At 41.1% G+C, this 26,667-nt stretch overlaps 1 protein-coding gene across 1 annotated transcript; it reads right to left on the bottom strand.

The window, feature by feature from the left end:
• Positions 1-3,388: 3,388 nt before the first annotated feature.
• CRKL (CRK like proto-oncogene, adaptor protein) lies at positions 3,389-26,514 on the bottom strand. Its single transcript, XM_030582675.1, has 3 exons — positions 25,798-26,514; positions 18,472-18,937; positions 3,389-6,700 (listed from the first exon to the last, which is right to left on the bottom strand). The coding sequence occupies exons 1-3, from the start codon at positions 26,109-26,111 to the stop codon at positions 6,566-6,568; spliced, it is 915 nt and encodes a 304-aa protein (XP_030438535.1). The 5' UTR covers positions 26,112-26,514; the 3' UTR covers positions 3,389-6,565.
• Positions 26,515-26,667: the final 153 nt, after the last annotated feature.

Raw genomic sequence — 26,667 nt, forward strand, 5'->3', positions numbered from 1 at the left:
ATCCAATATGTCTATTAGTCTGTAAGGTGCCACAAGACTCTTTGCTGCTTTTACAGATCCAGACTAACACGGCTACTCCTCTGATACTTAACTATTTAATATTCATTGCTACAGTTTCTCTCATCAGCTCTCTTTGATCATATTTCATAATTCTAAGGTCAGAAAGGACTGAGATCATCTAGTCTGATTTCCTGTATGACACAAGTCAACTAATTTTCCCTGAAATAATTCCTGTTTGAATGTAGCATGTTTTTCTAAAAAAGCTAGAGCATATCTTGATTTAAAAATTGCCAGTGTTGAAGAATCCATCACAACCCTTGGTAAGATGCTGCAATATTTAATTACCCTAATTGTTACATATTTACATCTTATTTCCAATCTGAATTTGTCTAGCTTGAACCTGCAGCTTTTGGATCTTCTGCCTTTGTCTGCTAGTTTGAAGAACCCATTATCAAAGATTTGTTCCCCATGTAGTTACTTCTAGACTGTAAGTCAACCCTTAAACTTTGTGAAGCATCACTATAATCCCCTCCAGTTTTTCAATATCCTCTTTGAATTGTGGACACCAAAACTGGACAGATTCCAGTAACAGTGGCACTGGTGCCAAATACAGAAGTAATACACCTACGTGATTGATTGATGTTTATGCATTCAACAATTGTATTAGCCCTTTAAAAGCTGTAACACTGCACTGGGAGCTCATGTTCTGTTTGAGTCACTGCTTCCCTAGATAGTCACCCATCTTGCAAATATGACTGAATTTTCTTACACCTCTACATTTATATTTGCCCATATTAAAATACATTTGCTTGTGCCCATCATCTGGATCACTTGGTAGCAGTGACCCATTCTCTTCGTTATTTACAAGCATCTCCCAATCTTTTTGTAATCTGAAAACTTTGAGAGGGGATTTTTTTCTCTCCATGTCATGGATAAAAATATTTAATAGCATAGAGCCCAGAACCAATGTCTATGGGACCTTACTAGAAACACACCTACTTGATGATGGTTTCTGGTTACAACTGCATTATGAAATCTGTCAGCCACTTTAATCCATTGAGTAACTGCGTGGTGTTTTGGATCAGTCTAGTTTCTTAAATGTTGCATGGTTCCAAGTACAAATGCCTTGCACAAAGTAGTTAATCAAACCTGTTAGTTTGACATGTTTTCCATAAACCTGTGTTAATTGATAATTTTATTACTCTCCTTTAAATCTTCATGAATAGAGCGTTATATTGGTGATCCTAATATGTTGCCCAAGACCTAGGTCAGGCTAACAGGCTTATAATTATGCAGGTAGTCCTAGTTGCCCTTCTTAAATGTTGGCACATTAGCTTTCTTTCAGTCTTCTGGAACTTCCAGTGTTCCAAAGCCTATCATCATTAATGGTCCAGCTCTTTTAAAACTTGTGGATACAAGTTACCTGACTTGCTGACTTTTAACATCTAGCTTTTTGGTAGCTGTTGTGTTCCTATTATCATACAATGGGACTACATTATTATTCCCCTCCCATGTGCCACCCAGCAGCTAAAGCTAAACACATCTCTGAAACAAATGTTCTCAGAGCTGCTACTATATCTTCCCCCTACTTCATGGTACAGTTTAGGTTAGAGGTAATCCTACTATAATCACTTTATTCAATTTTAGACTTTTTTATTACAAAAAATGAGAGCTTGTCCAGGAATAAGATGAGACTGACATGTTTTTATGCAATCATCCATGGAATTTTGTTAAAGCATACGGATCCAAAGCTAAGATACTCACTGCATTTCAGCTGCAGCTGGAGGACAAAGGTAAACCTATCCCCTGCATCAGCTAACTAAAAGGTAATTACAACCTGGACTGGCTGTTCTTCAAAAACTGAAGAAAGCCTCCACCTGTGTATGATATGGATTGTCTGTCCAAATACTACACACACTTCTTGCCTTTGACTGCTGAAGATGCCCCCCTAAGTAATTGTTGCAATATATGCATATGGTGGCAAGTTTAAAAAAAAGTGTAACCGGGTCTAACTATTGATGTACACAGCATAAAACAGTTTTCAGCACATCCTCTACTAGGTTTAAGGAAGGCTGCTTGTATGGGGAACACTCACCCATGGACAAAAAATTTGAACTGGCCCTTATGTGACTATTGACATCTTGATACCTTAAAAGCAGAGATCCAAGGAGAGAAGGTTATGGTGAGTGATGTTAAATGTGCTTATTTTCCTTTATGCTCTCTACTGAGGTAGAACCATCTCTAGCTTCTTGTTAGATTTGGCCAGAATAGTTATTCCTTAAATCTCTCCCTTACAACAGCCTACTGGGGGGTAGAGTATAAAACAGAGTGAATACTGTCTCTCTCAGCTATTCTCCCCTCACGAAAAAAAAATTCATGTGCCTTAGGATTTCCTACTCCCAAAATGGTGATACGAAAACTCCATTTTAGTGTTTTTTCATATTAGATTTTATACTTGAACTCCTGTTCTCATTTGGGATCAGTTACTCAAAGCCCAACCATCTGATCCTTTGGGCTCTGTTTTAAAAGTGGCTGCAGAAGCATGCATGTTTGTTATACATACTCATCTTGAAGTAAAGAACTCCTTAGACATGCTTTTTCGATTAGTGCCCATAAGCTAACTATTCCCCTTTTCAAGGCTGATATATAATTTAGACCTGATCTACCCAGGAAATACTATTTTAGATGAATGAAATGTGGGTATAGACCAGGGATCAGCAACCTTTGGCACGCAGCTCACCAGGGTAAGCCCCTTGGTGGGCCAGACCAGTTTGTTTACTTGCTGCATCTGCAGGTTTGCTTGATCATGGCTCCTGTCAGCCATGGTTCACTGCTTCAGGCCAATGGGGGTGGTGGGAAGCAGCAGCCAGCACATCCTGTGGCCAGTGGGAGCTATGATTGTCCAAACCTGCAGACACAGCAGGTAAACAAATCAGCCTGGCCTGCTAGGGGGCTTACCTTGGCAAGCTGCCTGCCAGAGTTTCCCAAGTGTTAGTGTAGACCATATCTTAGTCCATGCATAGTAAACTGAACACTTTACTGTTATGTTCTCTGCAGTAATATCTAGTGTTTTTTTAAATCAAGAGTTGGACAGGAATTAGGCTAATCTTATACTGCAGTAATACTAAAAATGCAATGTAAAATTAGCCTAGCATGTCTACAGATGAATGCAATGCTCAGATCAGCCTTCTTCACCAAGCAGTTGGGAAGGTGGGGAAAAAAAAGCCAATGAACAGTTGTTTCTCACATCTGCCAGGGGCAATAGTTTAAATATACTTGGACCCTTTCTTGCAAGTTACACCAGTGATCTTGGAAAACTTCAGCATGTGATAAGTAATGGCAGAATAAAACCTCTAATAATATTGGAGAAAGCTGTACAGACTACAGAATGTTACAAGTTTGTTTTTATTTAGACTGTACAAACAGGGCACTAACAACACTGGCTTGATATGGGACCAGTACTATGAAATAAGTAGAGTAAGAAAATAAAAAGGCACTAGTCTTAAAAAGAGACACTCCATGTATTCTAAGAATATAATTCATTTAATACTGTTAATTTTACAGCACAAAAAATAAAACAAGCTATGATCCCCAAAATAAACTTTAAAAGCTTGCTTATTATTGCCTGAAGTTCATGGTCTTTAAATTACATACTGTTAATGTTTACACAGTGAAGACTGTCTCAAATAGAAGGCCACCTTCCCACTGCAAAAAATTTCATTTAATACAAGTAAACAGAAAATGACAACTATACAGGAACACTTCTACTGGTCCCAAAAGGCTGTCTTAGGCAGGTCTTAATTTTTCAATTGCAGATAGTTGGAGATGCTTGAAAACTTTACCATACACAAAAAGCCCACTCATTCCCAGGATGTTAATACAATATAAAAAGTTAGATTACAGGCACATGAAATGGCACAAAGAATGCATTTTTCCCCTTTACAAAAATGTTCAGAGCCCCCACCCAAAAAGGATATTCCCTTTATTCTTGCCTGATTTGTAAACAATTATGAATTGAGTTAGTGCTTATCCAGTGATGGACACTGACCAGTTAAAATGAAAATTGTTCTAATCAGAGCCTTCAATATATATACACACACCAGAGGAAGAGACAAATAGTAAACCTTTCATGATTAATGGTTTTGACAACTGACAGAATTGCTAGTTTGAAACCCAGACACCTACATAAAAATGTGGAACATGAGCCACCTAATACTGCATAGATTGAAGCAAGTATATTTTATACTCCCAAAGAACAGCTATACTGACCATTATTTATCAAGGAATTTTTGAAGAGGTGTTCTAAAGCAACAGGCAGCACTGCAAGAAACAAATCTTTGAAGGAGAAACACAAACTGATCAAATGCAGTCTATATAAAATACTTAAGACATTTTGATGCAAGTTTACAATCAAGTTAGACTGTTCAATGTGATACATTTTAGTAAGAGGTGGTGTTTAGTATTAGACACAGGGAGCCATTTAAGTGGTCCAAAACTAGGTTCACACTTTTTAGGTATTCTTCTTTGCTTTAGAAACCACCATGTAATGCTGTGCTTTCTTGTATTGACATGGGCTGAGATTTTTGCAGACAGATGGTTTGCTGCTTTGGGGGAAATCAACAGATTAGTTTAACCTAGGACAGTGCTTACGATGTTCCAGGTACATAGTATATCCAATGAGGGAGAGTGTAAGAAAATACTTTTTTGATTAATTCAGAAAATTACTTATGTTTATGGATTTTAAAATAAAAAACCATACACTGATGACAGCTGTCAACAGCTAGGCCAGGGTCAAAATAAGAGATCCTTATGGCAGACTGAGTTTAGTGCAGTTTAAGTACAAAAGTAACTTTCAGTAGTATGAGCTTTGTAATAACTTACAGTAGGGTCCAGACACACAGATTAACAGGGACACTCACTTTCTAGAGCTGCATAACTGTTTGCATTGCAAAGGACAGTTATTGCCCACAGTCAGGTAATCCTACAGCACCACACACTTTTAGTCAATGCTATTCTCTTTCACAGTAAGTTTTGGTTGGCAGTAAAATGCTTTAAGAAGAGTTTCTCCAGACTGTTAGCCATTTGATGAGCACTACAGAATAACAGGTAAGCTGAGATGCTTTTCTAAAAATGAACTATGGCTGCAAAATGGATTTTCGCATGCTTCAGTGCCTTCTCTCCAAGAATTTCAAGGCACTTCAATACAGAGTTCAGAGCAACATGTGCTTAGGGCTGAACAGCCCAACATCCTTAAATATTTTTCCCCCCCATCTTATGTCTGAACTTTGTACACTTAAGTGTACATGTTTCATGTAAGTTCCTCTAAATGGTGAAAGCAAAGTTTGGATTTCTGCATCTTTTGCTAAGCTTGAAGGCATCCTTAATACCTAAAGTACATCCCTTCTGCTACTTAGTTGTCAGCTTCTGTAGGGAAGATTATAAACAGAGCCCCCTCCCCCGGTTAAAAAAAAAAGCTAATAATTTTCACATGTATTTTATTACAATTTTTCAATTCATCTTTTAAATTCATTTAAAAAGAGGCAGGCAGAAGTCATGGAGTTAGAGCAACTTGTGTAGAGGAGCCAGTTTACCTATAAAGGTTTAAAGTGGTACAACCCCCTGGTGTAGATGCAATTATACTGATAAGTTATGTCAGTATAAGGCACCTTTATCTCTCTATCCCCTCCCTGAAACCAGGTTGTACTAGTAAAAACTGTTTAAAAAACTCTATACTCCTCCCTAAGAGCTATACCAGTACAAAAGTTTGTGTGTAAACCAGGCTTAAGTGTTTCCCTTTTAAAGGTTGTTTCTACAGTTCTAGTGCTTGCAAATCATCCAGCAACCTTTACATTTGCATTCAATAGTCTGCAGAATTGGTTTTATGTATATCACAGAATGAGCTACCATTTACAATGTCAATTATCGTTTTCTTATAAAGGTCTTCACTTCAATGGGTATTTACTTTCATCACACAAACTTTATTTCTAAGTCAAGAGCAAGCTTAGAGTTGTATCACAAAAACAGCCTTGTTAAAATAGCTGCTCAAAATGCACAAGAGATCCAATTCTCTATAGGGAGACTTGTTTTGACTATCTTAGGCAGATTTTCTCTCAAATTCAGCTCTTCCCTTCCTCAGCCACAAAATTGCAGTTTTTTTGTTGTTCTGTTTGGACAGTGATCCAAAAGTTTCATATTTGATCTCAGGATTAGAACTCTCCTCCTAATGAATAAGCCACAACATTCTGTTCCTGAAAGCCTCAAATGGGAAAGATTATTTTCTTGCTCCTATTTACTATCTGCCTGTATGATTTCAGTCTTCTCCAGCTAAAGGGCCAGAATAGTTCTAGAAGTGATACTACAGTTTGGATGATGCAATTATGGTATGGTCAGCACATGATTTCAGTTGTGTGCATTCCAAATGTGTATAAAAAGAACCATCAAACTGCAGCAAGCGAGAAAAATGGACAATGCTAGCAATGTGCCATTAACAGTCATCATCCCCACCTCAAACGATGCTTATCGTAGCCAGAAAAATGAAGCAGCAGTGTAAGCTGGGCAACAGGAATCACTCATTTTCATCTGGATTTTGAGGGTCAATTATTTTGACGTGCGTGAAAGGGAAGAGCCCTTTTCTGCCATTGACTTCACCTTCCCACTGACCATTTATATTCATCCTTGTAACCTTCACAATGTCTCCAACCTGCATAATTAAAAAAAAAAAGTTACTACATTACAAGACTACAGGTGCTAGCATAAAGATATACAATGAAACTGGGGAGAAAGAATATTGCATTAAAAGATCAGAGAAAAATAGCTTAGATTAATTTCAAAGTAAATTATTCTCTCATAACCAAGTTTTTGTAAGGTTTGATATTTATGTACGCAGTTCCCCCTCCATCATTTTTGCAGCTAACTAAAAAACATTTCATTTTTGATGATTTACTCATGGGGCAAATTAACAATTATATAGGAACAACAATGTGTTCTTATCAGTCTTTCCCCTGGGAGAGTGTGCAGTTTGTTTACTTTAGTTGTGCAACAGTATATTTAGCTTACATGTATGGTTATACCTCTTTAAAACTAGCATAGTATTAATGAAATGTGATCTCTATATTTCAAAGGAATGTAGTATTCATACTATTAAAGGTTCCAACTTTAACTAGGTCAGTGCTGTTAAACAAGGTTGAATTTCAGAGTTACAGGAAAAATCATAATTGATTGTATGGTCAAATTATTTTAATTGCTTGAAGGGATACAGTAGTCATATAGAAAGCTAGAGTTTTCTAAATCAGTGCTACATTTCCTATTCTTCAAGAGAGAATATATTTGAAACTCATTCTTTTATAAGAGCTAGAATAAAGATTCTAGCTTTTTTTCACTGTTTCCATCATTGCTATTTGTTAAAGAGCAGGAGCACTGTCAAGACAATTCCTTCCCTTCCCCTTTCATAATGAAAATTAAGAACTAAGGAACTTAATGCTAAACAAGCTGGAAGCTAGTACAGCCCCACTGATGGCAAGATATCCCTTATTTTTCCAAAAACGTATACTACCTATAGCTTCAAGAGCAGTGCATGAAGCAGAATACCCAGCATCTCTACTACCAACTAGCATCAAACTAAGTTGGCTAATATTCTTCGAAATATTCCTAATGTTTTAAATACTTCAGAACAGTCTCCTGTTCCAGTAGTTCTCAAACTTTAGTCCCCACCTTCCTGTTCAGTTCATGATTACATTGCATCAATATGGGAACTGCAGCAGATGCTTACTTTAACATTTCTCTTAATGTAACATTTTAGCAGCAGCTTATACGCTTCAGTAGTGACACATGCTGGCTTTTCCTTATGTTGCTATACTGAATCCAGTCTCAAGTTTTCCAGAATAAGGTTTGGACAAACGTATCCGCTCACCTATGGAGAATTCATCACCTTCCTGAGTAAGCATCAGAGCCAATAACAATTATTTGTCAGAATTAAAGCTTTCATTTTAAAGAAAAGCTTCTGTTATGATCAACATTTTTCAAAATTTTAACTGGTGCTGTCTTCCTAATTAATTCTGCAGACACATTTAGCGTTTGCTTCTGCTGCTTATAGCTCTCCCAAACAAAAAAGTTGTCGGTTTTCCATTTTGCTTTTCAACACATCAGCAGCCATGAAATGGACAAGAATCCAGTTAATTTAACTCTGCTGCTACATGGGAAAGCAACCAGCAGAGGCAAACACAAGGATTGGAAACCAAAAATAATTTTGCAAGGAGTAGAGAATGAACAAGGTGCAAATTTGAGCTGCCTGAAAAAACAGTAAAACACTTCAAATTTTCTAACTTAAACCTTGTAAGTTTTTAATAGGTTTGGAGTTGTTTTTTTTTAAACTGACTAGCTCTATATAGCTGGTTGAAAACTTAAAAAAATTGTAAAGCAAAATGTAGACAATTCTTACTAGTTTAGTGTGGAATGGCAGAGACCACCACCCTCTACCATGCTATGGGGACAAAGTTTTCCAGATGTTAAGTGTCACCTGCCTATCCAATGAAGAAACAGCAGCTAGATGTTATAAAGGGTGATCACCAGGTACACAGCTTCCCCTTGGTATTTAGTATTTTTTAACAAGTACTTAGTAAATGTGGCATTTGTAATACACTGAAATGCACAGTTTAAAGTATTAGCAAAATCACTAAGTAAATTGTATTTGGCCCTCAGTTAGTAAAAAAATCCGGTTCTAGCCTATTCTGTTCTAAATAGTCTAACTGGGGACAAACTGTGTTATTAGACCTAGTTACCTAAAATGGTTTTAATGTTTAAAACTGGTTTATCTAATTTAAAGAGGATCTTTAAACTGCAGCAAGGACATTGTTTTTACAGTTTTGTGTAACACTGCATGTTTATGCCAGTACATATTGCTGTTGCAGCTCTCAAGTCAAAAACTTTTATCTCTTTTCAACCAAATGTCGCATATAAAGAAAATTCCCAAGTATTTTTCACAGAAGGTTCAATTAGTGCCAGATGCTCTCAAGCCAGTTATTTAAATGGACTATTTACAACTCTTTGAATAAGACTACTAGGCATATTATTTGTATAAATTACTTGAAAGGCTATATGTGGCTGACACTCTCCCTTTAAACTTTTATTAAAGGAGCCTTGCTTAAAGTATAATTTAAGCTACCTACAGCAGCAATCTCCTTGCAGCCATTATGAACATGGTACACAGTTTGATTTTCAGACTGCAACAGAAGCCACAAAGAGGGACAAGTAAATGCTGACTGTTCTTTAGAAGTAACTTAAAAAAAAACTAAACTGCTCTTTACATAGATCTGTAAGTAAGCTTTATCCTGTACATAAAAATGTAAAGTTTTTCAACCCCTCCCTGCTGCTTCCAAGGGGAAATATCATAATATACCACAAGAGACTCAAGAACACAGCTTAAAATAGCTAACCTTTCAAAATCTATCAGCTGTTGAGTATGGGCCATCCACCCTGATGGAACTGACATCCTTAGCACAACAAGTAATTTTTGCTCTGACACTTACACTTTTTTGGGAATGGGACACATCCACCCTGATTGAATCATTGACACTCCCCCCTCCCCACAGAGGAATTCATCTTTTCTTGTGCTGTATATTTATGCTTGCCTACTGTAATTTTCACTCCATACATCTGAAGTGTCATAGCCACAAAACTTTATGCTCTTAATAAATTTTAGTCTTTAAGGTTCCACAAGACTCCTCGTTTTTCTTCAAAATGTTACTTACTTTAAAACAAATATCATTGGGAGAAATGCAATTGTACATTCAATAGTGACTTTGTTTAAACAGAGTTTCAGGTAACAGTAGTTAGCTGCTGAATGTTTCCAGCAATCATTGGGACTCAAGAGTACAGTGGCTGGAGACTAGTGAAGCATTTCCTATTTCTGCTCTGTTCAAATTTTCTCCAAGTCAGTTGAAAGCAATTTGCTGTTATACTTCATTTCCACCTTCGTGTGTTTCTCTGATTTATCAGACTGAATTTATTGTGCTCCAAGCATGTGTACAACATTTAGAACATTAGACAACAAAACCATATCAGACTAGACTAACCGTTTAGGGATCAAGGTTCTCCTACTCTCCACAGAAGAGAGACCTACCCTCACCCTCACATAAGCTTTTTCAGACAGAGATGCATTACTGCCTGCCCTGAAGGTCAAATCCCTACCAGCTGGGAAGAAAATTGAAGAATTCCAGATTTTTACTAAGAAACTCCTGTCTCCACCTTCAAGGTGTTTTAACTTTGGCTGATTGATCAACTATCAGTCCTAAGTGCTATCCAACTAGTGGGACACAATAAGATTTAAACCATATATGGCTTTACTGACAACCACCAGCCCCATTTTAATTGCTTCTAGAATTGAGCTAGAAACCAGTACATATTATGGAACAAAAAGTTATATGCAGCAGAAGCTAGGGATGTAACTATCAGTTAAAAATTAACTGATTAAAATTATATAGTTTAATCGGTTAATCAAGGTAGCTGCAGGGGCCTGGCACAGCAGAAGTCAGGGTCAACTGGTAAGCCTAATGCTTATCATAACAGTTCAGGGCTTGGCTACACTCCAAACTCCAAAGCACTGCCGCAGGAACGCTCCCGCAGCAGCGCTTTGGAGTGTGAGCATGGTCGCAGCGCCAGCGCTGCAGGTACTCCACCTCCCTAGGGGCACTGTTTACACTGGCGCTTTGCAGTGCTGTAACTTGCTGTGCTCAAGGATGTGTGTTTTTCACACCCCTGAGTGAGAAAGTTGCAGCACTGTAAAGCGCCAGTGGAGCCAAGGCCTTAACCTTTTAGCTGGAGTTTTGCTGGTTTTTAGCCCTCTATAGAAGGAAGGCACCACCATAACAAATACATATACTAACTGAACAGTGACAACACTCTCGATAAACTATTCTCTCCCCGCCCCTGGTGACTTTTTCCCAAAAGGAAGATTAGAGACAAATTTGTCACACTCAGTACCAGGAAACTACTACTAAAGTACTGGCCTAAAATGTATGTTTAGGAAGGTGCTGACAATCTACATAAATAAAAGGACCTAATGGCATGGTGCTAGATTTAAATAACCTGTCACGGCATAGTTCTAAAATGCATATTCTGGACCCAAACTGCATCATAGATTACCAACACTTCAGTGGTTAAAATCATGTGAGATGTTGCATTTGCCCCCCATTCCCTAAAACCAACCAATTCAACTTGAAGCAGGTGAATCTTATCCATGAAGTAGTAAAACTCCTCACAACAAGAAAACAGTCAACCAAATTTGAGCACTGGCAGCAAAGTGAATCCATTTTACCAATCTCCCAGAATATTTACCCATATACAATACAGAAGAACGCCACACCACCGAATTACCTTTATCACTTTGTCTGACTTCAAAAATATATTTTATTAACATTCTAAATCTGATTTTATTTCTGCTATCTTGAAATAAAGGGCTGCTTAGTAGAGGAGCACTTAGTGTGTAAAATATAATACTGCTAGTTCACCTTAAATTTTCCAAACACATGCTCTACACCAAAGTTAATTTAACATGGATTTACTCCAAGGAATAGCTTTTAACAAAAAATTCTAGTGGCCACAAGTTTCCTAGCAAAACATGAAAGTTTCCTGCTCTTGAATACATTTCTGCTGAGCAGCACTGAGAAAGACAAGGCTTTAAAAGAGTGGATGTACAAGCGATGCACCAGAACTCACCACATAATTCTAAATAAGGTGTTTAACAATTATAATTGGTCAGCTGAGTTTTCTTTAATTGGAAGCTTGTGAACAACCTCTCACACTATATCTACAAAAGCAAAGCAGTTTCCTTAAGATTTTATGAAAAGGATGCTGAAACAAGATTTTGAGCAGACATGTTAATACTGTCAATGTCAAGACAGTGTGGGTTGTATTTTAGCTTGAGGAGTTGTATATTTTGTTTGAGAATTTATGAATCAACTATTTCCTATCTCTGATTAGTCAGCATACTGAAAATAATTTAAGACAAAATATTTGTGGAAAAATAAAGGTCAATAATGGCAAATTATAGAGGTGTTTAAGATGTTCCTATGCTCTTCTGAATAAACTTGACAGTTCAACTGCAAGACCTCATTATCTCAATTCATAAAAAAAGGGCAATGCTTAGTTATCTCCAAGATGTTTTGAGGCTAACTTCATTTGCAAAGCATGTTAGTATCTTTGGAGGGAGGAGTAAAATATTAGACTCTTGAAATGAGTAATTCTTTAGAGGTGCAGCCATTTAGTCCCCACCCAATGATAAAATTGGAATGTATTTTTAATTATGTTCCAGTTACATCATGAATTCAAAGCCCCAGGAAATATAGCTTTTGGAGTACGCTAGTCAAAGTGTTACTCATGAACTCTAGCCTCTTCCATATCTCTGTCTTCCATTTGGAACTGAGTCATGCATCATAAAAAGAAGAAGAAGAAGTTTGGTGCATGTCATTTTATTTATAGACAAAAGATTGCATCCAAGTGAATTTTACAGCTACTCATTAACAATTTACTGAAGACACAAGTGATGTGCATTTGAGGACAAGATTGACCATGGAACACAGGAGATGCAAATCGTAACTGTAAATCAGTGCTTCACTAGTAGTTGATTAGGTGAATAGCAGTCAGAAATAATCAAATGGCTGTTTGGAATCTATCTGGAGTTGGTAATCTCATTCCAGTTGCTAACAGACAGGTGTCTACCTCACAACTGATATTTTTGCTGGCAGAATCACTGGTGACATACAATACTGAATGGACAATGAAGATTCGGCTACCCATTCAAAATCAGACAGACACAATGTGGGGTTGAGAAGAGTATCTGAGGTCCAACTGAACCAGGAAAACAGTGGCTGGGGCTAAACTGCTGCAGTGAAAAGAGGTACAATCAGCAGCAAAGTCCAGCTACACAGAAGGAAGAAGCTGGTACTACATAGCAGTGGCAGTCATGCTAGGTCACTGGGGCAGCAGGAGGGAGGAAAGGAAAGATATCATTTGGAGATTAAAGGAGTCAACAGTAGGGAAATTATGCAAATATTTTCATGTTACATTGGGTGCCAAAGTTAAGGGACAGCAGAAAAATGAGATGTCCAGGCCAAAGAATCTAACCCCTCAAACCAGGGGGCAAGACTGTCATTCATTTAAGCCTCTTTACACCACATAAGGAGGCCAAATTGGCATACAAGGGGCCTAAAAACTACATCCTGCAGGAACAGGATTCCCCCAATGCAGGGACTAAGGAAGACACCGTAAGGCTATCTTCCAAGGATCTCTTTGCAATCCCCATATGGAGACTGCAGAATTGCTGTGGTATACAGACAGCTGGGGACAGACTGCCTTGGAATGGTAGGTGCAAAGGTTTGGCTTAAAGACCCCTTAGATTTCCCCATCTCTTCTGAGGCACAGCACAGAATTTCAACCAGTGTCTCCAGCACACCTACATCAAGGAGGGAAAAATGAAGAAACTCCAAGAGAGCTAGATTAAAAATCTCATCCAGAAAAAGCTCTAGCAGTAAGCCAACAGCTTTGACAAAGGCCCTGAAGTGAGGACTTCATACACCTCATCTAATATGGAGACTGGATCAAAAAAAAATTGGTGCCAGGATTCCTATGATTAATATATGATGTCAGTTGGACTTGTCCTGGTGGTAAAGTCTCAAAATAAACACTTGGAACTTATGTGTGTAGCTTCAAGTATTAGGTAAACAAATGTTGTAGATGTGATGTTTAAAATATGCATTTTAAATACCTTTACTTGCACTATTTTCTTGCACAAAGGAAATTTATCATTGCCATATAAACGCTGAAACATTAATGAGAAAAGTAGCCTAATTTTTGCCACTCACAGTTCGTACATCATCAGGGGAATCTAACTACTGGCACATTTTGTCCTACTTGTGCCTCAATTTTCCTTAATTGTTTTCTTTGTAACCTAATTGTAACACACCCGAGAGAGTCTAGAAGTCAGGTATATAATTAAGGTCAACAGATACCTATTTTGGTGAAACAAATACTTCAATGACATACTCAAAACTTTTCCACAGCTATACATTTGCAATCAAATGCCAGCTGAAAAATGAAGTAAGCCACTTTTATCTGGTTATAAAGTAGGACTTGAAAAGCTGCCCTCCACAGTGAACAGGAATCTTTCCTAGGCAAATGCCATCAAGTTCTGCAAAATTTAAGATTTTGTTAAAAAAAACAAACAAAAAAACACGTACAGGGAACTAACTCTTAGGATTGCAAAGATAATCTTCCTAATGTAAACAATGTTAACCAATGCAGCAATGTCTCTCTTCAGAATTATGACATTACCACAGCAAAGAGTTCTGGCTGATGCTACTGGTACAGTGGGGCTACTACTACTTTGGAGGACCCTGTTGGGTGGGAGGATTTTGTTAGTACCCAAAGGGTAGCTGCCACTCACAGAGGTCACTGTATTAGGCTATCCCACCACCACTACGGGACTCTGCCAGGTTAGCAGGTCCTCACCCTAATACGCAAAAAGAGCTTTCTACCTGGGTTGCAGGAGGACCAGCGCAAACTCAAGAGCCCTCTTCTGACATGATAGGTAAAGACCTCCTTATTTCTTAAGCAGCAGCTTCATATCCATGGTGGGCTGAGGTCTGTCCAGTTCAGGAAATGGAAACATCAGCTCTGAGTGTGGTTGATAGCATATATTTTATTTAAGGGGCGACCTAGCACTAACTGATCCAACAAGAGTATTTGGTACCATTAGCTTGGTGGCAGAGAATTCAGTCAGGAAAGACCAAAGCAATGGAGACACTCAACCAACAGGAGACTGGGTAGGAGGGAGCACTGCTTTGAGTACTGATGTATTTTGGCACAGTCAGAGGGCTTAGTCCTCAGACTAGCAGGTATCAAGTAAGTTTTTCAAGTCCTGATTAAATTTACATGATCTTATAAAGACAACTATTAGAAAGCCATAAAATCCTCAATATTGGGAAACCTAAGGTAGACTCCACTCAATATTGTAGTGAAAGTGTTAGCAGCAATCTTTGCTCTTGTGGAACCAATAACTCCATTCAACTGTCAGGACTCCTGTGGAGTTTTTGAAGTCTGTGGTATTCCCTTCTAATTTCCCCCAAAAGAAAAGGTGGAAGGAGAAAATATACCTAAAATTTAGGTGCAGCACTTCAGTCCTGCCAAGTGCAGGATGTCCCCTACCTCCAAATTCCTTCCACCAGAGCTTCTGAAGGGGGAGGAGGGGGAGAAGAGGAGAGGAGGAGGAATTTTTTTGGCTAAAACTTAAGATTGAAGATAATAAAGTTTGGGCTCTATGCATAGTTCTCCCACAAAATCCAGGGGGGAGGGACAGCTCAGTGGTTTTTAGCACTGGCCTGCTAAACCCAGGGTTACAAGTTCAATCCTTGAGGGGGCCACTTAGGGATCTGGTGCAAAAATCAGTACTTGGTCCTGCTAGTGAAGGCAGGGGACTGGACTCGATGACCTTTTAAGGTCCCTTCCAGTTCTAGGAGATTGGTATATCTCCAGTTATTATTTATTTTATTTATCCACGGGTGTGTTTAAAAGTTAAAAGTATCTGGCAGTCAGGACCTGGCCTGCGGGCTGCCTATAGACTACTATTGCATTAAACTATAACCTTACAGGGACTATTATTTAGTTTATTGATAATAAGCCTCTGCCCTTTCAAGGCCCTACATGTTTGGTCAGTGATTCAGAGGTCCACTTAGGTCCTAGGGAAGTAGAATAAGACCACAAAAGAATTCTTTGGCAAGTATATCAGGAAACACTGGAAAAGATAGTATAGGAGCTGCTGAGATTCTGTATGTAGATGTATTGAAGAGCTGCAGCCATTGTGACTATGAACAGAAGTTGAGCAGCCCCTCCTAACTTTATTTCAGAGGTTCCCAAGGAGAAGACACCATGTGACCCCCCAATAACAATTCTTAGCTAAAACTGATGATTGGGCAGAAAGACATCTCCCTTCCCAAAGAACTGACAAGGCAGAAACAATGAAAGCATGCAAAGGAAGAAAAGACCTCCTTCTTGATCAGACTCCAGATATCTGGAGGTTAACAATCCAACTCCCTATATTGGTCTGAGGCAATTAATTCCACAGGAGCAGTGGTGAGAGTCTGAAGTGACCACATAACTAGAGTTATAGAATAGAAAATTCAAAGAATATTTGTGCAAGTTATTGCTCCAACCAGTTTTGCCCATAAGCAGGTTCTCCCCACCCCTCCTTTTCGAGCTTCCATAGCATGCTCTTCCCACCCCAAACTATGCCTCCCAGCTTGGTTTCAGAAGCATGAATAGCTCATCAGGATGCAACTATATTGAAAATAGCATTCAAAAATTGATGCCTATATTATTTGCACAAATACGTTAATTACGGCTTCTTGCAAACAGTGGGCCAATGGCTTCCCCCACTCCCAGAGTAAAATCTTTTGGTGCATTTTAATCTTTGGTCCCCCACAAGGGTGCACCAAGAATTTTTGAGTGTCCCCCCCCATTAAAGTCCAATTTTTGACCCTGACAGTGTCATTTTATGCAGGAGAGACATGAATAAAAGCTAGGAAAATTGTTAGACAACATTATTTTAAAAGGTATATAAAATTGCTGGGTCTGTAGACATTAGGCATCTGCTTTAACAGCCTTAGCTTCTGACATGTTTTTGAAGCATGAAGGTTCAGAAGAGCCTCCTTATGGAGAGCAATACTTAATAAAAAGTTTACTTACCTAAGAAGGCATACATAGTATCTTTGCTTGCTCTCTTTCTTGCATTTTCTCCCTTACCTCCCCGCTCCCTGCTGACAAGTGAGCCATAGCTGAACAGCACTTCATTCAGCACTGCATTCTGTCACAATCCACTGCTTCCAGCAACATTTAGTGGATATGTTTTTCAGCTTCATTCACATGGGATGTCACTCAAGAATGGGAACTATGTTTAACTTCAGAAAATGTGGTGTAGCCAGCCAGCATTGATACCACCAAATTGTGTTAGAACCATGTCTAAAACACATCTAACATGGTTTGTACCTTTTCAGTTTTCTAAACTAAACTAGTTTAGCTATAATCATGCTTAAACATGAGTCCCCAAACTCTATTTAGGGGCTACAAAGCATAGCCATAAGTCATTTGTTCAACACACCATCCCCAACATAGTTCTAGTGTTGAGCTCTGGAAAAGCAGCAATAGATGTTGCAACTAGGAAGTTTTTGTTTGTTAAGATACAGGAACACATTAGGGTTCCAACACAAGAATCTTAAAGGGGCTACACTATTGCCTTGCATCTTAAAATTTTAATTTAGATCATGAGTAAAATTTTCAAATGTGCTCAAGTGATGTAGGAGCATATATTCCATTTTTAAAAGTGATTCAGGCACTTAGGAAGTTAAGTATTATTTAAAGTCAATGGGATTAAGATGTTTTAGGAATTTTACTCCTTGTCTACCCTGACAGCCCTCAGTGCCCAGTTACTAACGTAGCTGTACAGATGCAAACTTGTATTAGAGACAGGGTAAGCTATTATAAGCCATGATTTTAACTGATGGAACTTACATCAGTTTCAAGCACCATTATTTTTCATGAGTGCAAATAGGCAAAACTGCTATCTATACTAGGACTCTGCACTGATGCAGCTACACCAGTGGTTGTAATCAGGGCAAATCCCCAATGCAGACAAAGCCTAAAGTTCACATATCCCAGAACCAAACTAATTCATCCAGGAAGTAAAGATTCAGTTAGAATATGACCAAAGGCCATACCGAGAATTACAGAAACACCATACAGGCCAATGGAAATTCAAGCACAGAACACTAATTATATAGCTGGGCTAGTCCAGTAGCAATGAACAGATGTAATATAAAGATATGAGCAGGGAATAAGCATATGAGGCATACTGTCCACCACCCACATACACCTGACACTATTAATTATCCATGGAGGATGCTATAACTAGTTCTCCCAACCAGGACTACCAGTGTGGTCCTCCAGGATTCCCCCTGCAAACCAAAGCTCAAATGAACAACATCCATAGTTCAAGTGCAGCAGAATAGCCAAGCCAGTCAGATTATCATTTCTTTTGCCACTGACAGAGGTGATGGACCCACATGTTTCCAGGGCAGGGTATGTCCATCCCCTTATTCTTACAAACAAAACCTAGTAAACAATTCATATTATGGAAAAAGAAAAGAAAGGAATAGTCTGAATTAGGTACATCTTTTATATGTGCTCTAGTCCCTTTCTAAAGGGAAGTGGTATGGGTGAAGCAATTATTTTTATAGAGCTGTTATGGATGAAGAAAGACCTTGTTCTCTCAGTTACTTGGAGTTAGAGTCAGGCAAAGCTCGATCTACTCAAGCCAGCCACACAAATGAATGACTCAAATGAATTACATAATCAGGTTGCCACCATTTCAACTAAATTGTGCTCTTATTTTATTAAATTAGAGACTGAACTTAAGAAAAATCTTACCTCTAATGCCAAGGCCGTCTTGTCATAAGCACATGGTACTCTTTTTTGAATAGCTTTGGCATAGACTGGTCCATTCTGTGTTGATGGCAGAGGGTTGATCACTGCTCCAGGTGTACTGGATACAGAGGGAAGGGGACTTGTGGTCTGAGGTTGAGCATAAGCATGGGCAGGTTCTGGAATACCATAGCTGTTAGAATTCCTGTTCCCATGTTTCCCATGAGGGGACGATCTGACCAGCTTCTCTACATAAGGAACAGGAATCATTCCAACACGACCATCTTTGTTTCTGGCACTCCACCACTGGTCTTCAGGCTTCTCTACAATTACCAATATCTCTCCCTTTTTAAATGGCAGATCTTCAGCATCATTCCCAAGAAAGTCATAGAGAGTCCGAACATACTCCAAATTTTCTTCTGCAGTGGGAATGGTAGGGGCTGATCCAGATCCCATTGATGGACTTGGATACCTGAGTATTTAAAAACAAACACAAAAAACCACACACCACTTTTAATAATAGAGATTTACCTGGCTCTGTATACTGGGTAACAATTTACTCTATCATTTCTTACAGTAGAACAGGGGTCGGCAACCATTCAGAAGTGGTGTGCCGAGTCTTCATTTATTCACTCTAATTTAAGGTTTTGCGTGCCGGTAATACATTTTAATGTTTTTTAGAAGGTCTCTCTCTACAAGTCTATAATATAACACTAAACTAGTGTTGTATTGTAAAAATAAACAAGGTTTTCAAAATGTTTAAGAAGCTTTATTTAAAATTAAATTAAAATGTTGATCTTACGCCGCCGGCCCACTCAGCCCACTGCTGGTCTGGGGTTCTGTTCATCTAGGCCAGCAGTGGGCTGAATGGGGCCTGTGGCCACGACCCCAGCTGGGAAGGGTCTGGCAGCCAGAACCCCAGACTGGCAGAGCGGCTCAGTCCACTGCCGCTCAGGGGTTCCATTCGTCGGCTCCTGCCAGCCGGGATCCCAGCTGCCGGACCCGCTCAGCCTGCTGCCAGTCTAGGGTCCCGGCTCTGCCCACATACAATGGGTACCTACCTTCTCTCTGGTTCGGGCCCATTCTCTTCCTCTCTCTGCACTGAGCTGAGGGTGGGAGTGGACCGAGCACATGGCCGGGGTGAAGGGTCTGGCCAGGAGCTAGAATGAGGGAGGGAGCTCAGGGTTGGGGCACTTACCTGGGCAGCTCCCATTTAGTGTGAGGGGTGCAGGTGGGAATGTGAGTGGGGGGTGCAGGAGCTCCCGTTTGGTGCTCAGGGTGGGGATGGGGATGTGTGGGGGGATGGGGATGTGGGTGGGGCGGGACTGGAGATGTGGGGGGTGCAAGAGTCAGGGCAGAGAGCTAGGCACATGAGAGGGGGATGCAGATGTCAGGGAAGGGGGGCTGAGTATGTGTGGGGGTGCCAGAGTCAGGGCTGGGGTCATGCGGGGGGGGGGAAAGGAGTTAGCAGAGGGCTGGGTGGTACAGGGCTCAGGGCAGAGGGCTGGGTGTGTGTATGGGGGGGTCAGGGCTCAGGGCTGGGTGACTGCCCCCCCCAGAACTCCCAAACCTCCTTGCTTCGTGTCCAGACTACCCCCTCCGGGGACCCCACTCCCCTATCTAAGCCTCCCTGCCCCTTGTACCCTGACTGCCCCCCTAGGACCCTACCCTCTACCTGTCCCCTGAGTGCCCCAATCCTTATCCACACCCCCACACCCAGACAGAAACCCCTTGACTCCCATGCCTATCTAACCACTCCCCGTCCCCTGACAGGACCCCCAGAACTCTCGACCCATACAATGCCCCCCTGCTCGCCCAACCCCTCTCCATACCCCTACCTCCTGACAGCCCCCCTAAACTCCCAACTCCCCCAGCTTCTTGTCTCTTGACCATCCCCTCCAGAGACCCCCCCCCATCCCTAACTGCTTCCCCAGGACCCTCCTTGCTCCCTGTCCCCTAACCCCTATCCATCCCCAACCCCTGCCCCTAACCACACACCCCCGGGATCCCATCCCCCCCCAACCCATCCTGCTCCCTATCCCCTGACTGCCCCCACCCCTTATCCACTCCCTCCCTCCCCCCCCCCCGGACCCAGACCCCTTACCATGAGGTTTCCCGCTGATCCGGAGCCCTGAGGGGCTGCGCGAGGCAGCGGGGCTCCGGATGAGCGGAGAGTTTCTTTCCCTCCCCATGGAGCCAAATGCTGCCCCGCGGGAGCACACAGCCCCAGCCCCCCAAGCGCTGTACGCAGCGGCATGGCTCATGGAGAAGGAGGGGAAGGGCCAGCAGCTTGCTGCGCTCCGCCCAGCGCTCCAGCCCACCCTGCAGCTTGCTGTGTCAGCAGGATTTTTAATGACACACTAGGGTCCCGGCAGGCCCCAGCATGCCATTAAAAATTGGCACGCGTGCCATAGGTTGCCGACCCCTGCAGTAGAGTATTCATTAACATTAAGGAGATACTAAGAAATTCAGCTGTCACAAGATTGCTTCAAAATGCTATCAAACTGGTATTTAGTACAACTAGTGCTTACTTGAAGTCTCTAACTAAACAATAAGCTAAAGACTATACTGTGTAGTCTCTGAACTCATTTAAAAAAAGTTATAAATTTGTTCATGGAGGGTGGAGAAAAATGTGTGAAGGATGCATATTTTATCTTACTAATTCAATACAGCAAGGTACTTCTTTATTATTTGAATTACCTTAGCATCTAGAAGTCCTAGACATTGTGCTACGCACTATACAAACACAGCACAAAAAGACATGCCCTGCTACAAAGGCTTACAATCTAAGCATAAGAGAAGAGACAACAGATGGATATTGTCAAGTTTTTCATAGGCATCACAGCAAAGGAGATCTGAATAATGAGGTAGTTTCACAGAAGCGGCAGCATGGGAGAAAGCACAAAGGCATTTGTTTGAAAATTTAACAAGTAGGTAGTGGAGGCTCGCATCGCAGGATAGAGGTAGGCATACACAACTTGATATTGAATGAGAGAGGATAGGCATGGTAGAGATCGACTGTGAAGGGCCTTGAAAGTGAATACAAGCAGCTGACATTTGTCCTAAGATAGAAAGGGAAGCCAGTGGAGGAATACAAAAAGAGGATGACATGGTCAAAGAGACAGATGTGAAAAATTAATTTATGGCAGCATTCTGAATGGCTATGAGCAGAGCAAGATTGCATTTATCAGGGACAGAGAAAAGGATATTGCAGTAATCGAGATGCAAGATAATGAGAACCTGGAAGAGAGTTTTAGTTGTGTGGATAGATAGGAAGGTTGTATCTTAGAGATGTTATGTAGAAAGAATATGCAAGATTTAGATATAGTCGGTATGTGAGGACCCAGAGAAGTCAGAGTTGAAGATGACACCCAGGTCATAGGCCTTCATAGGTTATTCACAGTTATCAAGAAAAGAAGCAAAAGGAAGAGTTTGGGAGAAAAGATCAAGAGCTCTGTTTTAACCACTTTTAGCTTGAACTGGCAGCTGGACATCCATGAGGTGTCAGAAAGACAGGACAAGATTTTAGTTTGGACAAAAGGTGACGTGTCTGGAGTAGAGAGATAGATCTGTCAGTCATCAGTATAAAAATGGTAGCTGAACTTGTGTTTGTGGATGTGATTACCCAGAGATAAAATGGTGTAGGATTAAACGGAATTAAAACCCACTGTAAAATAGTCTTAATTTGCTGGGTAACTCTAGATAAATTGTCCTTACAAAAAAAGCAAACTTAAGACTTCAGCATGCATTCCTCTTTTTATGCATTCAAGAATCCTATAGTGCAAGGTTTGAAAAATCCAGTCCTCCATGACAAGGTGGCAGCTTCCCTGGGCAAGTATGGTGATCTAGTGTCAGTTTCTACAGAATTTAAGTTCTTATTTAAAATGAAAAAAGTTTCTAGTGCATATGGTTGCAGACTCCAATCCTGCCTTTCTAACTGCTGCTTTAGAACTTTTCTTATCTGAGTGAAATTAAAAAGCCTCTTCAGATTATTGCTATTATGCCGAACCCTGTATGCAGCACTGAAACAGTCAAGAATCATGTCAGTTTTGTACTGTTACTGCATGGGAAAGAGATGAGCAGAGGCAGACAGCGGAGTTATTCAGGAGGAAGGAGGACCAAAAATACAAAGAAAAGTAGCAGAGTGTTTCCAATGCCTTTGCAGCAGAACACAACCCAAGGCATAACTGTTGCTTCAACTGCCCTAGCTTCACTCCTCAGTACAGGGGTGCTCAAACTGAGGGTCGGGACACCTCACTGGGATCATGAGGTTATTACATGGGGGGGGAAGGTTTGCGAGCTGTCAGCCTCCACCCCAAACCCCATTTTGGCTCCAGCATTTATAATGGTGTTAAATATGTAAAGAAGGGTTTTAAATTTAAGGGGGGGGGGGTCGCACACAGAGGCTTGCTATGTGAAAGGGGTCACCAGCACAAAAAAGTTTGAGAACCACTGCCTTAGTACTTCAGAAACAGCAAGAAAATTGTATTTAAAAATAAGCTCCGAGTAGCCTAGAACAGTGATTTCTTCACAGAAAAAAATAATCTGTATAACACATACACACACTTTATTTTGGCACTCAGCAGTTGTCCCATTCCTTAAAAAAATAGAAAAGTATACTAAAATTACTATACTTTCACAGTCTGAGAACACTTCACAATCACACCTCACCGCAGCCAATGCTAGTATTTCTTTTGCATTAGCATTTTGCCCATCATTGATCTAGTGCTGGTGCACCAACTGTCGTAGTAACAGGGGAAGCACTAATGTAAGCCAGAAATAGATTTACCATGTTGGCTAACCCACAATGATAAGAACTTCTATGACCAGTCTATATTAATGCTTCCACTATTGCAGCTGCATTGCTGTTATACCAACAGTGGGGAAAGTGCTGTAAAATACCGTACACAGAATAAAGAACAAGTTTACTGATAAACTTGTTACTTTTTTTCAGAATGTTATGGCTTTGACAAGATTACTCATCAATTTAACAAGCTATTCAGGAAAAAACATATGGAACAATACCGGTTTAAAATGAACTTCTACTGAAGTCAGAAAGAACAAAAAAATACAATATTCTCAGAAAGCATATAGTCAAGAGCAAGAGCCCAGGTACACTTGCAATTGCAGTAAAAATTTGCATCTGATTCAAAGCACAAGTAACCAATAAACAGCTAAGAATAAACTGTTCACTTAAGTGAATATAATTGTTAGCTCTTAAATGCAAAAATGCTCCTCTACATTAAGTATTTTTCAGATGAGGGTTGAGCTGATCACTAAGTATGCAACAAACAGTTTTTTACATTATTCATTTACCAAAAAAAGGATGAATAGCATCTTCAAAACACAAGAAACCTGGAATAAGATATTCGACTGAAACAAATTGTATCAATGAATTTACAAGGAGGGAAAAATCATCATCACATACTTCCAAGACCATGCAACTGGCTAGTCACACTGCTACCTGGGTCCTGCCCATATTCTAGCATATTACAAGAACACATAATTTGAGAAATGCTGCAGCTGATAAAAATTAGTTTCCACTCCATCATCTCTTTAAAGAAAAAACTTTTAGACCCTACCATCATGTCACTGAAATTTCTACTACTGTCAATTTTTAACATGAAGGCTTAATTAGGGTAACAATTTAGATAATATGCTATAAGCAAAACTTCCTCTTCCTGATCAATCCCATTTGTAGTATTACAACTACTGCTAGGAAGCATGTCAGTTTGAGTTAATTTAGGCACAATTCTGCATTCTTTATACTAGCAGAATTCCAATTGATTTTTATAGTTTTGCCTGCATATTGAGTATGTTCATTGAACTGAATCATACCTATACGCTCAAGGCCCATAAAGAGATGGCAAATGAGCAGGTTTGCCTGGGATCAAGTTAGATTGCACCAAGGCCTCAAATGGGTAAAGAAACCAAATTAAATCACTAAAGCACATGACTGAGAATAGAGGCTTAACTTCTAGGAAAGCAATGCAACATCCAAGTGGAGAAGAATTAAGATAAGCAAAAGGACTGTGAAGGAATATCTGCAATGAGCCACAACTCTTCATTGATTGACAGTATGAGATACCAGGCAGTCCTGCTCAACTGCTCCTGCAAATGGGTAAGAACACCTGTCAATTACTGAGCAGCTGTCTTTCCTGCCAAAGTATGATCATCACTACTGAACATTTTCTAGCATTTAGTTTTAAAAATACCAAGTGATGCTGTTTCCATCAGGTCCCTGGCAAAACTATTCCACTTCTTAAAAATTTTATCTGGAAGCTTTTCATGACAGCTTAAGTTTTTCTACTCAGTAAAATTTTTTGACAAGCCTATTTGACCCTTAGTCATCAAATGCAAAACTAAGTTTGGAGCTAAATTTAAAATTAAGAATCAGTTTAGCTGAAAAAGTTCTTTATAAAGACTGGTGTCTCTAACAGGGAGACTTTAAACTGCCTAAATAAATCAAGTGAGCTAAGTCTGGATTTTAAATATCATTTTGTTTCACTTTCTAGTATTTTTATTTTATTTTCATATAATAGTATTTTGCATTTAATAGTAGCTGTTTATGCACGATTCCAAAGAAACCAAACCAGGGTGCTGAGAAAGACTTTATAAATGAAGAATAAAGAACAAGTTCCATCAATCATTTTCTAATCCAGTTAAGTGACACAGGCAAGTAGGGTCCCGTGCTGGATAGAGGACAAAGCGTGAGCTGGCTGCAGAGTGATTCATTTCTTTAGTTCATATTTTATAACAACATTTCCCAAAGTATGAGGCATGTAAGATACATTAAAATGGGTAGGTCTTTAACATCAGATAGTGGAACTAACAGGGAATGCATATTTTATTTTATTGAAGGGAAGGGGGGAGGGTCTCAGCTTTTAAGTGTTTAGGAAATGCTATCCTAGATACTAATGAAGACTAAAATCAATGAGTACACCATAGTCCAACTGAATCTGTGCACGGTTTCTAAGGAGTTATACAAGTCTGTTTTCATTCACATCAGCACGAGTCACAGGAGTAAGAAGGAATATGGACCCAAGCACAAACTTCAGAGAGTACCACCTCTGCTGGATCTGAGGCAGGGAAGCACAGTCCCCAACTGCACAGACAAGCAGAGGGATGGCACCTAAGTACAGCTGGAGAACAGGCTGGATATAACATAAGACCACTCCCTCACTCAAGGCAATTGCAATCACGAAGGTGAAGGGGGCCCAGCGCCTTTGCACGAGCGCTCCCAAGGCGATGTGGCTACACGAGCATTAGGGCTGCCCATGAAACTACATCGATACGGTCCCCGGGCGAGAGCTCGCCGAAGGCGGCACGTACCTGGGCGCGGGCTCGATGAGGGTGGTGGTGTCCAGGTAGTGGATCTTGTAGAACTCCAGCAGCGCCGACAAGTGCTCGAACTCCTGGTCGCCGATCTTGAAGCGGCGGCTGGGCAGCGAGTTGATGATGTAGTGGGAGACCCGCGAGTTCTCGGACACCGACAGCACGTAGTCCCCCGGGCAGGTGGACGAGTCCCGCACCAGGAACATGCCGTGCCGCTGCCCCTGCAGCCGCGTCTGCGCCTCCGCCCGCGAGAGCGGGCCCACGTACCAGCTGGAGCGGTCCGACGAGTCGAAGCGAGCGGCCGAGGACATGGCAACGGGCGGGGGAGCCCGAAGGCCCGGCCGGACAGACCCGACGGGAGAGAGGCCTGGCCGGGGAAAACCAAGCGATGGGCAGCCCGGGCGGGAGAACTGCCGGGAAAGGAATCCTGTGACCGGCCAGGCGGAGACCCAGCGAGCAGCCGGGTGGGGCGGGAGCGGCGGTCGGGCCCCTGCTTCTCTCAGCGGCGGGGCGTGCGGGACATGCTTCCCGCCTCGCTCTCCGGCCGGCAGCGGGGCCCGCGGGCGCGCAGAGCGGCGACGGACACAGCCAGGCCCAGGGCGCTAGCCAGGGGCGGCGGCTGCGACAACTCCGCAGTGAGGAAGCGAAAAACGCTGCCTCGCGCTTTATCCTACGGGCGCCTGTCCCCAGAGCCAACGCCAAAATGGCGGCCTGCGCCGGCAGAGGGAGGATTCCGAGAACCCGCCCCGCGCAGGCGCTCTCCGCGCCTGGGCTCGCGCCCCCAGGGGCAGGGTGCAGCCTGCTGCTTCCCCCATAGGAGGCAGATCAGGGCAGAGCGAGCCGGTTCAGGATGCGGGGTAGCCACCC

Source organism: Gopherus evgoodei, chromosome 13, assembly GCF_007399415.2.
Source record: "Gopherus evgoodei ecotype Sinaloan lineage chromosome 13, rGopEvg1_v1.p, whole genome shotgun sequence".
Taxonomy (NCBI): Eukaryota; Metazoa; Chordata; order Testudines; family Testudinidae; genus Gopherus; species Gopherus evgoodei.